Consider the following 14,463-nt stretch of genomic DNA (forward strand, 5'->3'; position numbering starts at 1 on the left):
GACCACCCCAGTAAGACGCATTTTACCTTTGAGACACAGAACAATATCAGTGCCTCTTTCCTCACTCCTCACAGTCGACAAGTATGCATCTAAAAAAAATAATAGTCATTTGAATGCATCGTCAACCATCTTTATTGATGTCTATCTGTCCATTTGTCCATCCATTATCCTTCCATCTACAGCAGTGGTGTCCAAACTATGGTCCGGGGGCAATTTGTGGCCTGTTTGTGGCCATTTTTATGCGGCCCCCAGCTTGCGCTAAAGATGATTATTCAAAAAATTATAATCTGCTACTAATAATTTGTTATATAGATAGATAGATAGATAGATAGATAGATAGATAGATAGATAGATAGATAGATAGATAGATAGATAGATAGATAGATAGATAGATAGATAGTAAAGTTTTTCTAAATATGAAAATAGGCAAATGAACTTAAAAATGGTCATTTTATGACAGATTGCTCCTCTTTTAACTTAATAGTGTTTTCATGAAAGTATTTTTATTGTTGTGCATTTTATTTTTATTTTACTAAGGTGACACTTGCGATCTGTCTTGGGACTGCAGATGAAAAACAGCCTTTTGGCTAATTCTGGCATATTTACTGAAATGTTTATTAATATGTTCTGTCCCTGACACAAATAAATCAAATCAAATCTTTTGGTTCTGAGTGTAGAAATGGGATTTGGCTGCTCGGGATGATATTTTCTGGTGGGTTACAGGGTCTCGAATACACCAAAACCTTAAAAATAATAATAATAATAATTAAAAATAAATAATGTATTCGCCTTATAGAAAGCTGTTCAGGTAGCTTTTGATGTGCTTGATAAATTAAAGTTTAAAAAAAATAAAAATAAATCTAAAGTTGCTCTTGCATCCTTTGATTTTTCTGTATGTAACCTTTGGGAGGAAAAAGTTTGGACACCTTGGATCTACTGTATCTCAAATGCAGTCACCGATGCCACCCAAACAGTACTGTTTTCGATGTATATAACGCACTACAATATTTTTGTGGTTTGGGTCATTTTTGTTTTGTTGCATCAACAAGACTAAATTTAGCTGGATTAATTTTAATGTCAAAGATAGTGTACAATCAAATAATATAATAAAGTGAGATAGAGAGAAAAAAAGGAAAGTAAAAGGAGGCCAAAAATGAAATAAATCTAAAAAAAAATTGTCGATGCCATCTATTGTGTATGTGTCTAAGAGCCTTATTGCTCCTGAGGTCAGGCCACTAAGCAATACAGTCTGAGTTTGATGCAGGTAAGTGCGTGCGTGCGTGCGTGTGTGTGCGTGTGACTGCTCTGTATGCCCTTGACTTGCAGCTGGCAAACAACGCTCTAGGCCCACACAGCTGCCTCATCATTACTGTTCATAGGGATCCCCTGCCCCCACGCACGCACACACACACACACACACACACACACACACACACACCCACACACACACACACACACACACACACACACACACACACACACACACACACAGACACTGAGACTTAGTCACAGCTACACAGACACAAAAACAGACACACTGAGGCGTACACAGAGACACTCACCCCTTCCCGCAGGCTCCTCATTAAGCCAGTGTAGGCGGCAGCGGGAACGAACCACAGGCCCTCTGGGGAGCCTCTCTTCTCCTGGTAAAGAGTCATAGGAAGACATGGAGCATTGGTGAAAAGAGTGTGGGGAGGGGGTGATTGGGTGGGTTGGTGGTGAATTTGCCGGGGCATTTGAGGAGCAGAGTGGAAGTGAGAGGAAGGCAACACGATGATGGGGTGGAAATGTAAGTGCAGTAAAAAAATAAAATAAAATGGCAAGACAGCGTCAAGTCAGGAAAGGGAAAAATATGACATCTTGATTACTTGTGCCTGAGTACATAAAACTGCTCCAATAATACCCATAGGAATAACTGGAAAAAAAGTTCCCGGGTGGTGATCAGTCGGCGTGGGATCATTGCCGCTTGTCACGGTCACCCCCGGAGTTCTGTCTGTCATTTTGATTTTGTATATTTTCAGTTTGTTGTTTAGTTAGCATTAACCAGTACCCTGGTTAGTGTTTTCTGTAAAATGGAGCACGCCAGTCTCGCCCGCACTCCTGCTGTGGTTCTCCTGCCTCCCTGCATTTTGGGTCCTCCACTTCACATGGCGACAGACACCACGCCGCCCCGTGACCACACCGTAACAAAATGGAGTGCAGTACTTGGCTGCAACCAGCAGTTGTAAATGCATACACTGCAGTGGCATTTTTGGTGGGCACAGGTAAACTGTGAATTTTCATGGCCCCTCACTTTCTCTGTACTTGCCTAAAATACATTTCTATGCTGTGTGTGATTGCTCTTTATCAATTCATATTCATATGACATAGATTCACTATGAAAATTACCCTCAATGTGTTTTGTAATTGTTTGATGAAGTTGAATCCCACATCATACAGAACATAATTGCATACAAGATAGACTGTACACTCGGGCTGGACGATAATGGGAAAAAATCATCACAATTATTTTGACTAAGATTGAAATCACGATTAATAAAACAATTATTAATTTTTTTAACATAACCTTATAAATATCATATGAAATTCAAGTCTCTTGCAGTGTCATTCTTCATTTTCAAACTTAAGCATTACATTACCCTCTTATCATATTCATTTTATCTTATGTTATTTTCACAAGTCTGGGGACTTAGAGAGCTAACCTGACCTCAGGGATTGTATTTTGTCATGTGGAAATATGTGTTGGTATGACCACAACAAAAAAGTCCTTGGATATTTGTATTGAATTTTGAGGAACAGAAATTTCTGTGAATTCAGCTTTAAATATGACTGAAAACGACAGTGAGAAATTGAATTAGTAAAAAGTAAAACAAAAATACTGCAATTGCACAACAAATACTGCAATTGCACAACAAATACTGTACTGAGTGTTCCTGCACGTTTTGGCCTCTTAGTGGAAGTTGTGATTGAATTTTATTGAAATAACTTGTTTTTCACAAATCGGGAAGAATTTGTGCCTTTGAGTAGGCAATGGGAATGAATGTGTGTCCACAACGTCTGTGTGTGAATATTAGTTTTTTCCCCTCTTTTTTTTCCATCCAGACACACATCCACAAACAAACGTGGTTTCCAGGAGGGAAGCGAACCCGCACCGCCTGCACCGAGGGTAAGCGATAGCACCACCTGACCATCCAGAGCCCTGAATATTTTTTATTTGAAGGACTACTACTCCCGAAGTCAATCGAATTACAAATCACAAAAATGATAAATGTGGCTATAAGAAAATAAAAGGAGCAGCTTAACTTACCTTGAGCAGATCAGCATGACCACTTTTTCTGATATATGGGAGAGCCTAGAGAGGTGGAGCCTATGTATACCACACGCAGGACAGAATAGATTTCCACATATGCGTTGAAACGTAAACTTTCCAGTCCAAAAAATAACAATAAATTACAAATTCGTATATATATTTTTCATTAACTAAAAAAATAAAAACACACAAAAATGCATAGTTTTAATTAAGGTTTAAAATGTATGTTATAGCGTATATGATTTTTTTTGTGCTCATGTACAAAGTACAAACAAGGTGCGTATGGGACGTCATATCAACGTCCATATTAAGGCCATGGTTAGACGTCATATGTCAACCTATTTTGGCGGTCATATGGACGTAGAAATACGGTCTACGACCGGCCGACACGATACGGGCATGATCTGGAGGTCCAATGGACGTCGGATGTTTAGTGGGTAGGGAACTTGTAAACATACCGCGGTGTTCTGCACATTGATAATTTTTCTTCTATTATCACGTTTTAAAGAATGAGAGAAGCCAAAAGTTTCGATTAATCGTCCAGCCCTACTGTACACTCCCAGTCCAATGGTTATTCTGAAGGGGTGTAACAGTTTATGTTAGGTGGCAGTAATGCGCCTAAATCAGTTTGCCAACTGTCAGTAAACAAAAACCACGAAGATAAAATGTCATTGTCGTTCGATGAAAACAAATGGACACTAGGTTTTTTTTCACACATGATAAATGGTCTTTGGCATGCATGTTTGTTTACATGTCATAAACATTCACTCGCACTGCTTCTTGCCTCTCCTGTCTGTAAAATAGTTGGCAATAGTTGGTTGTAATCGGCACTCACAAGTGCGCGCGCGCACACACACACACACACACACGCACGCTAGGAGTGGAGCGGCTTTTGACAAACGGTTTGGTTCCACTGTTCCAGTTTGGATCAGATGTCTTATTGATTCAGTCATAGGCACGCGCAACTCATTTTTTAGTGAGGCGCAACAGTGTTCAGTAGCCATGAGGATAATAGCGAACTAGCGTTAATGCTAACCATAGTTTTTTTCTTTGGGTTGAATGGATGGTTATCCGCTATCGGTATCACCAGGAACTTAAAAATACTTTGTGGCAGGCACCAGACACCTGTTTTCAGCCAGACCAGCGTTTTGAGTCACTCAAGATCCCTTGTGCAGCCACATTGACGGAGTTTACAGCTCGTGCGTCATATAAGGTTTACTCAATAACGAGTATTGATTAGATCACTAGTACTGTAAAAATAAAAATAAAAGACTGTTCAACATACAAGTATTTGTCAAACATTCACCATGATGCGCTAAGTTCTTTGCATACACCAATGTATGTTTAATCAAGTGAAGCAACAAAGTTCAAATTGCACATTACTTATAAATATAAATTGTTCCAACAAAAGTGTATGAGTTCTGGCCACTCAGGTAGCTGTTCCACCGGCAATTAGCGGCAGATAGCAGATTGATATGTTCTTCTGCCAAGTCGCCACCACCTTTGTCCGGATTAAGGATCCTCAATAGCCTTTTTTTAATTTGTAGGATGATAGATGGTTAATAAAAAATATTGATTTACTCCACCACTCCATCTGTATGTATATCGTCACACTCTTAAAATAATTGCCTGTGTCATTATTTTTTTGCAAAAATAATTGTTATGCCTAAATCATCTGAAGATGCAAATGGTTAAATGTTTTTGTTTCCTGAAAAATCTGAAAAAAATGACTTGGGTGATTATTTTAAGAAGGTGTTGATATAACAAGCGTAACTTTCTGTCATAATATGTGTGGCCTATTAATAAAGCTTTGCGGCTACAAGATTTAAATGTATGCTTCTTTTAAATTTAGCACATTAAGTCAAATTCACAGATTAAAATTTTACCTATTGTTTGAACAACTCACTTCAAAGAGTTATTCACCTTTGAACATATGTACATACGTTAACAATTGAAAACATGTATTGATGTGTGGAAAGGTATTATGCACTTCAATTACAATAACATAATGGCTGAAAGATTGTTTTACAGTGTGGAAAACAACCTTTGTTGAGCGCAGGTACCTGTTGTACATTAGAGAATCTCAAACACAAATAAATTAAAAAAATTAAAGTAGGAAAAAATATAAAAGTATGAATATTGAAACAGTGATCTTGTCCAATGCAGTCCCAATATGTGTTTAGTGTGAAATCTGAGCATGTTTATGAAGAAGATACTTCTGATGACTAAAATGTATTTAAAAGGTTTACATCACGGTATCTTAAGCCTTTCCCCAGTTAACTACAGGCATATAATGATTAAATCTGACCTTTGACACCATGGTGATGTAATATTTTATGAAATATTAGGTGTTTTGCTGGTTGTTTTCTAATGCAGAAGTAAAACGCCCGGTGCATTTGAGCACGCAAGCCATCAAATCTTTAATAAACAAAACGGCTTCTTGTTGCAAGAAATCGTGGTGGAGGAGGGGAGGAGAAGGGAGGAGAGAGGAAAGAAGAAGGGCAAGCTAACCACTACACCACTCAGTTAGGTTCAGCAGTGCAAAAGTTCTACTTGTAGTTTACACAAGTGTGAGCCAGAACCTTTAATGGGATTTTAAGACTGCCAATTGTCATTGCACTTTGGCATTACAAATGTGAAGGATAATTAATTGCTTTGAATTCATTTGGACAGAATGTTTATTGATAAAGGATACTTTTGTCACTATCCCATGGAGGTCTCGGAGAAAGTGGGCATGCATATAGCATATGATTACTTGCTGACACTGCCCAGGTTATACACCTGCATTGATAACATGTATTGCTGTTCCTGTAAGAATGTAAACATTGCCTGGCTGTATTTCTGTTTGGACATTTGTTGCAACATGCAAGGATGTCGTGATAAGGTTGTATTGTGGCTGCAATGTATCTGCTGTAAATAGTTACAATGGGGTTGGTGAACATGGTTCCGGGATGCGGCTGGCGGGGGCTACTCTGCCGGGTGGGCTGGCCTTGGTGAGCGCTCAGGAGTATCAAGATCTAAGCATCAACGGATGCTGGCAACAGTGGTGGCTGAACTGACCAGAATGGAGTTAACATTGCTGTGGACGCAATGGGCAGAATGCAAGCCGATCTACTCTTCTGGAAGCCACAACATGTGTGAAAGCTGATCCAAGGTCAGCGAAGACGCTATTGGTGAACGAGGATGCGCTCGCCTTGCCTGCTTGCCTGCTTGCCTGGTTGGGTGGGCCTGTTGGTGGTGTCCGGGAACCGATTTACCAATTCCAAATGATTGGTACTAGCTGCAACTTACACACAGACATTACTCAAGATGAACTGAGCGAGGAGTGTGCAGACTTAAGTCTGAGATTGATAACGATATGAATCAATGACTATCATAATCAATGAATCGATGGGTACGCGTTACTAATAAGCCATGGCTTCTACCCGTCAGCCCTTCTTTCGGATGTCAATGTTGCAAATGATATTATGTGATCGATGTAACCTGTAATATCGTGTCCAAAAGGAAAAAATGAATAAAACAAAACAGAACAAAAACAAAACAAACTTTGCGCCAAACAGCATACATGTGCGAATGATGTAGTGGTTAGCGCGTTCACCCAGAAAGCAGAAGGTCCCAAATTCTTGTCCCATGTAGTGCTTTTTTTTCTTTTTCTTTTTTTCTTCTCCCCTCCTGCTCCACTACGATGTCTTGCAGTCAGTCGGAAAAGGCAAACGTGCCGTTTAGCTTCCAAATGTTTATTGAAGAATTGAACATCCATCCAATTTCCACATTTAAAGAAAACGCGGTTGTAGTGCAGGGGATGGCCGGTCTCGCCGCTCACAGGAGTGTGCGAACGTGGCGCTCCAGAGTTTTGTGGGCTCAGGCTAGGACAAGAGGGGCACGGCAGGCACGCGGGGAGACGGGGAGAGGTAGGGTTTTACTGAACCGGGAGTCTTACTTCCGGGTTAGAAAAATAGCCACCAAAATAACTCATATTTCATAAGAAATTACATCGCCATAGTGTCAAAAATAAGATTTAATCATTAAATGCCTGTAGTTAACTGCGGAAGGGCGAAAAAACGTGATACAGATGCTTTAATAAATTGCACGCAAACAATAATGATGATGATGATTATAATGAGATAGACGAACTTTTCATGCCACTGAAAGATATATCTGACAATGATGACAAGCTTCTTTTTTTTATGGAAAAACTTGAAAATAAAGCTCGAGTACTTTAAGTGGCAATCTGCATCTTGTACCAAATTATCTTCCATAGATCTAAATGACACTATGTTGGTTATTTTAATATTTTCAAGTTCAAAATAAATACTAATAATTTTCAATTTATTTGTAGGATTTGTTAGAAGTTGAAAGTTCATTTTCATCTGCGCGGATTGTTTATATCTCAGTTTACAGAGACGGAATCCAGCAGGGCACCCGATCATTAACTCTGCAGTCAACTCTGCCAGCCTTCTATCTTGGGGACTCAGCATACTGAGTGTTAGCGCTATCAATATCATACTGACCCTGCTAGAGAAACTTGCATTCTACATGTGAAAACTCAAATCGTTGGAAAAAGAAGCCTACACAGCACTAAAGGCTCAGCAAATCATTGTCATTGACAGAAAAGCAAGAACTGTACACACACACACACACACACACAAATACAGATTCCACATTTGAAAGCCACACGCATCAAGCCTCATAACAGCAATTCTCAGTGGTACCGCTAACCTCGAACCAATCACTAGCATCACTTATCATGCAAACCCGACACATAGGACCTTGAGAATTCTACCAAACAAACACTGTCACAGAACTTATTTGTGTGTATTTATGTAAATGATCAATTAAAAAGAAGGAATGTTACATGGCAACGCAGTAAAAAAAAAATAATAATAATAAATGAACAGAACAAACTGGCATTAAAACAGTAACAAAATAAAATAAAATTAGCTAAATTGCAACACAATATACAACTAAAGTTATGTCAATGTTTTAAGCCAAAAAAATGTTGAATATTATCTCACTGAACAGCAAAACTGTGCTAATAATACTGTTCTACTAAAAACTTGATCTAAGGGAGAACACTGCAATGAACTCCATATGAACTTGTTCTGAATTCTATCTTTAGTAACAATCAGTTGTTGCCTTTTTTTAGAGCATGCTGTTTTGTCAAAGTAAGTTGGTGCTGCTATATTCAGAATAAGCAGAATGATTAAATAATATGAATACAAACGAGAAATAGAGGATTATTCGGGCGGGCGGTGGAGGGGGTGTGGTGGTGTTGCCCACTTACCAAGACGCATGTGCCCCCACAACTTGAAGTACAGATATCTAAAAATAAACTTTTATTTTATTTAAAATTTTTATATGTTGTCGTAGTAGCTATTTTTGTATTATTAATGTTGAGTTGTTTATCACTAAGACAAATAAATAATGGTGTTCTTTTGTTTATGGTAAGCCTTAACTACAACAGCCTATTACAGCCTTAATGAAAATAATAATGTTAGGTGCACGACGAATACGCCATTGTTGGTGTGCAAGAGTCTCACACATTTTTAAAGTCAATCTGCAAGTTTTTTTTGTGTGTGGCCATGTGAATTATGGCATAACTTGTAAAATTTGCATATATTTGTAAATAACAATAGCCGAGGACAGTCCTGTTGACTGGCACATGGGACATTCTTAAACTCTACATAAGCCAGTGCTTCTCAATTATATATTGTTACGACCCCTTTGGAACAAGAACATATTTTGCACGCTCCCCATCTCTCTGCTATGACTATAGTATAATTTATCTGTAGCATTGTTGTAAGTATATTTCTGCAGAGGAGCAATTACTCATTGTGCACTCACTGCCACCTACTGTAGTGGCTGTGCAATTACACTTTATTCTAGTATGGCAAACAAAAAAACATGTTCCCTGAGATTACATGCGCCCCTCCATCATACAATCAAAAGCAATGGTTCGGTATTGTAGTGATGGTGAAGCCACGCACTTCCCAGCATACTTGTAAATAGTTGTAATGTGTTAAAAGTTGCTCTGTTTTGTCATAAATATGTATGTGGTGTCTTTGCAGATGACAATACCATTTCCTATGAAAGAGTAAGAGTGCTAGAGTATTTTATACTGTAACCCGACTTTTCATGTGCCTCCCTTAAGTCTGACATCTGGGGACGGGTCTGTCTTTATCTTACTGGAATGCATGGGAACGATAAACGACAGAATGCCCTGTGGTTGTCTTCATCCGCACATTTCTCATCATCAACATCGAGCTATCTATTTCTGAATGGGTCCTGCGTCATTCTGACTCTTACCTGAGAGGCAATGAGGTACAGAAACGCTCCAAGTGGTGGCAGCAGAAACCTCTTTACTTGACTGTTCTTCAAATTGTCCCTCAGCAGTTCTGATAGTGTGAATATTACCTGCAAGTATAAAGAATGTTTAAAAGCCGCAGAGAAGCTATTTTTGCAGTTAGCAAGTGTTCATCTTTTTGAGTGGCTGATTATAACCTGAGCAGACGAATAACGTAATTCTCAATAAACAGTTGACATCATACTCGTAGTTTGATCCAATTTTCCTATTTGTAAAATGAAGCTTGATAGAATGGTGTTGTCTGTGCATATTGATGATGTGCGATTTAAGTGCATCGTTGGGACATGTGATGAAAGTGATGTTCTTCAAAGGCTCTCTGTCTTGAAATGACCCCACTAATAATGTAAATTGATTATTTGGGGGGTGTTTTATACCAGTAAGGCTTTGGGCGGAGGATGAAATGAGGCAGAAAAATCCAGTCTTCCGCTGAACACACCGTCATTAGTTCAGCATCAACAACTACTTGCATTAAATGGAACACATGAATGTACTGCACACATAGAAAATGAACTTGCCTATTTTATATGCAGAGGCAACACTCTTACAGTTACAAATTCAAATGTCATACTGTAATTAAAAAGTGTGCAGCAGAGAGAATAAATTGTTGGCAGAGCATTGAACTGTAAGACTGATCTGCACATTAACTTTCTTTACAGCTACAATCCTAATAAGCGATGCATGAAGCAGAATAAAAAAGTACAGCCAGAAGATTACATTCTTACCTTCAATTAATATTATTCCATCCTTTCTTTAACTACTTATATCTGCATTTTGTTTTTAGCGACAACCTGAGATTATACCACGTATCTTGACCAGTCGCCACTCAACCACAAGATATATACAACCTTTCACACTTAGTACATTCACACAGTATCTGAGTGCTACTGCAGTATAATATTGCCTCTCACAATCCATTAGATATATAATTAATCGAAGGAGATCAAATAAAAGAACTGTATCCAAATTTCAGATTAATTTTCTTTAATCCAAATCCCAATTTATTTTTTTTACTCAATTTAGAACCTTAATTGATTAGACTTACTCCCATGTTAAATCTATCTCGTCAATATGGATTCATTATGTATTCAAATAAACTCGGATTGACATTTTGGGACACTGCATACATATTACAAGTTATATGATAGGATGACAGCTAGTCTACCAGCGTGGAATATAAAATAGGAAATGGTAAATGGGTATTTTGAGGTAAATATGAATCTAAAACATTTCTTAATGTTGTGGCCAGTGCATATATTTTGCAATCTATGAATAAACCAAATGCTCAATTATGTTTTTCTGTCTGCTGTTTTCTTTGTGTCATTTATTAACTCAAGTTGCTCAAACTTATCGTTTCCCTACAAAAGGTAGGCTTGGGAATATCACATCTTGGGAATGTCACATCAGTGTGTGCTTAGAGCATTTTCCGTCTGAATGGGCACCATCAGAATAATTCATCCGCTTTAAGATTACAGCACTGTGAACTTTCAGAATGCCTTAAAACTGCACATCCCCTTTAAACACCCAGCACAGTGCACAGTGGAAGCCTCTCAGGCTAAAACCCTGTAGGAGCCACATAAAACTTTAGAAGCAGTGATAAGTAAACAAGAAAATTATATCTTGTTTGCTGCAAAGGCCCGGCTTCCCTAAATTGCATATGATTAACCCAAAAAATTGCACTCCCATTTAACTCCACGGGAGATACTGGCAGTGTGTGTGTGTGTGTGTGTGCGTGCGTGCGTGCGTGCGTGCGTGCGTGCGTGCGTGCGTGCGTGCGTGATGGGTGGTTCGTCTAGGGATGGAGAGAATCAAAACAAATAGACGAGTGTGTGTGCACGTGCATGTGTGCTGGGTGGGGGGATCGAAGCATACTGTATAACAGTTACCATAGTAACTAAGCCCAGTCCTGACACTCCAATCATCAGGACTGCAGCAGGAGAACCCCTGCTGAGACACACACACACACAGATGAATCAAGTATGTGCTGTTTTATTGCTCATCTGTTTACATCACGATAGCAAAACACATACACACACATCCACAAATAGAGAGAACCCCTGCTGAGTCTGCAGACGAACCCTGACAATCACAGATGGACAGACAGACAGAAGCACAACCAACCATAGGCCAGAATTTACCGCTTTGTCCTTCTCTCAATAATTTGTCCTCCTAAGGTAAAGCGGGTAGTGGAAAAAGTGTTCCGCCATTTTTCCTTAAAAACACTGCGGTTCCACAGTAGGCCATTTTGTAATTTAAAATAAAAACTTTATAGCTTTGAGTGCCACAGGGATTGAAATAGAACAGAATAGCAAGAATTGCAAAGGTGTGAACGATGTCCTGAATCTATTTCATGGAGTATTAAAAAAACAAATGTAAAAAAAGGCTATGACTACACTTAACCACGCTAAAAAATTAAACAAAAACAGATTGATTGATTGATTGATTGATTGATTGATTGATTGATTGATTGATTGATTGATTGATTGATTGATTGATTGATTGATTGATTGATTGATTAATTGGCAACTGAGTCTGTGTGTGCACATGTGTGTGCGTGTCCATGCGAAAGAAAGAGTTAAATTGTAATATTATCAAACGTGACTGGACAAACAAGAATGAACACAAACGCTGTCTACATCTATGACAATCAGCATTGTATCCACACAACTAGCTGCTTTACAATTCTGCATTATGAGCTGAACCCCACAGCCATCTCACCCATTTGGCAAAATACAGTATAGGCAAATGCCAAGGGTGCCATCGCCACAAATTTGAGGGAGGGAAAAATGGCCAACTTCAATGTAATTTTAGCAAAAATAGTTCAGATAATGGATGGATGAATAGGTATTACAATCAACTTTTTAGTTTGATAACACTTATTAAAATGTAGTGCAATGGGCAATTAATACTGTTGCAAATAATACCAAATAAGATAAATAATAACACGCCCCCAGCTCATTGGTGACCCCAGAGCACTTGTAAAATATGTCAAAATGACAGAAACTGTCCAGAGCACAGGGAAGAAAAAAAACAAAGAGGTGGAGGAATATGGGAAAATGGGAGAGAGGGAGAGAAAGAGAGAGAGAAATATTATTAAAATAAGAAAAACTTCAATTTTTGAAATGTTGGAGGAAAACAGAGTAGCCAAAGAAGACCCAAGCATGAGAGAGCATGAAAACCCCACACCGAAGGCCAGCGCTTGGATTGAAAGACAAGACCTCTGAACTGTGAAGCTAACCAGTCAACCACCATGGATTTTATAATAATTAATTGATTTAAAACGTAATTTTATATTTAAAATGCAGTGATGTCATAAAATAAGGACAACAATAAAAAAACAATGCTATACATAATCTCACTTATAGAATATAGTAAAATGAGTGATTGTCATTGAGTGAGAGACAGACAGACAAACAGCATATGGCTGAATTTCAAAGGGTCAATGATGCCACCTGCTGGACAATAATGTAAACGTCTACTTCTATTAAAAATAAATTCCATTGCCTCTTTCAGTAAGGGCAAGAAAAGTGATGACAAGGACCTAGGCCCTATAAAACAGTATTTTCAATTTCAGCATTCATTTAGTTGGGTACAAAGTGATATTTGGTTCACAAATTAAGTTGAGTTTTGGAGCTTCTATCCTTAGCAGTGATCCATCAACTCACAGAACAAAATAAGATTCATTTTGTGTTTTTGGTATCCCTGGTCCCAAGGGCACTGCGAGGTTCTTTGAGTATTGGGAAAACAATGTCCTACCACTTCAACATGAAAATACGGTACATGTTTCTAGCCCCGCTGACTGCTATGGGCCCTTACAATCGTGATCACTTTTCTTCCCGTTATTTCATCGTCGTTGCTGGAATTACAGCTTTAATACAGTATAGGATGATCACAGTGTGTGTGTGTGTGTGTGTGTGTGTGTGTGTGTGTGTGTGTGTGTGTGTGTGTGTGTGTGTGTGTGTGTGTGTGTGTGTGTGTGTGTGTGTGTGTGTGTGTGTGTGCGTGCCTTGCGTGCGTACGTGTGCGTGTGTGTGGGTGTGTGTGGTCACGCACGCATATGTTGGGCATGCATACTTGATTATGTGTTTGCCTACCTCAGAAACTGGGCTGTTTATTTCAAGTTCAGTACAATGGTGAGCCAGCAGAGCCAGAACTCTGAGAACAATACTCCTCCTGAAAAACATTTAATTTAATTTACGTATATTAAAATTATGTTATTGTTTTAATAGAATTTGATTATAAAAATGACAAGTTACATTTTTGTTTGCAACAATTGGTTATAATCAAATAAGAAAATAAAGGAGAATATTTTTGTTGTCGCTGCCACTATGGTGCATTTTTTAAACCACCATCAAAGCCACTTTTTTTAATATTATTACTATTATTAATATTATAATTATCATCAGAGTTAAGTGGAGGGGAGGGGGGGTTAAATCCATTTATTCATTTTCTATTAAATGTTATTATTGTCAATACCAGACAACTTGAATTACTACAAACTTTCTGCAACTGGTTGTTACATAGAGATACAAAAAAAAAGTTATTTACTTACACATCCCAGTCATGGGCTTGTCGTAACTGCAGATTTAGTGCCTGAAGCTAAATAAAGAAATGAGATTCCCATCATGAAAACGATCAGAGATGCAATGCAGCATGTTAGTATTGAGCAGTTATGAAAGCAAATTAAATCAGGTATGTTTGTTTGTAGTGTGAGTCTAGTCGTATGAGTTCACATATTTATCTGGGGTAATTTCAATAGTAATTAGATGCTATATTATCAAACTGTATGACT

The 14,463-nt window shown here is 38.4% G+C and overlaps 1 protein-coding gene across 3 annotated transcripts in view; it reads right to left on the reverse strand.

Annotated features, from left to right (window-relative positions):
• The window catches only part of ulk4 (unc-51 like kinase 4), a 127,054-nt gene that overhangs the window by 98,299 nt on the left and 14,292 nt on the right, over positions 1-14,463 (reverse strand). For all 3 annotated transcript variants that reach the window (XM_086079154.1, XM_086079155.1, XM_086079156.1), the window contains 4 exons: positions 14,224-14,270; positions 13,766-13,844; positions 9,617-9,724; positions 1,563-1,643 (listed from right to left, as the gene is read on the reverse strand). In XM_086079154.1, coding sequence (XP_085935280.1) covers positions 1,563-1,643; positions 9,617-9,724; positions 13,766-13,844; positions 14,224-14,270 — 315 coding nt within the window. The remainder of the gene's footprint in view (positions 1-1,562; positions 1,644-9,616; positions 9,725-13,765; positions 13,845-14,223; positions 14,271-14,463) is intronic.

The sequence above is a fragment of the Leptonotus elevatus genome, chromosome 6 (assembly GCF_054856555.1).
Source record: "Leptonotus elevatus isolate MCC_2025b chromosome 6, RoL_Lele_1.0, whole genome shotgun sequence".
NCBI lineage: Eukaryota > Metazoa > Chordata > Actinopteri > Syngnathiformes > Syngnathidae > Leptonotus > Leptonotus elevatus.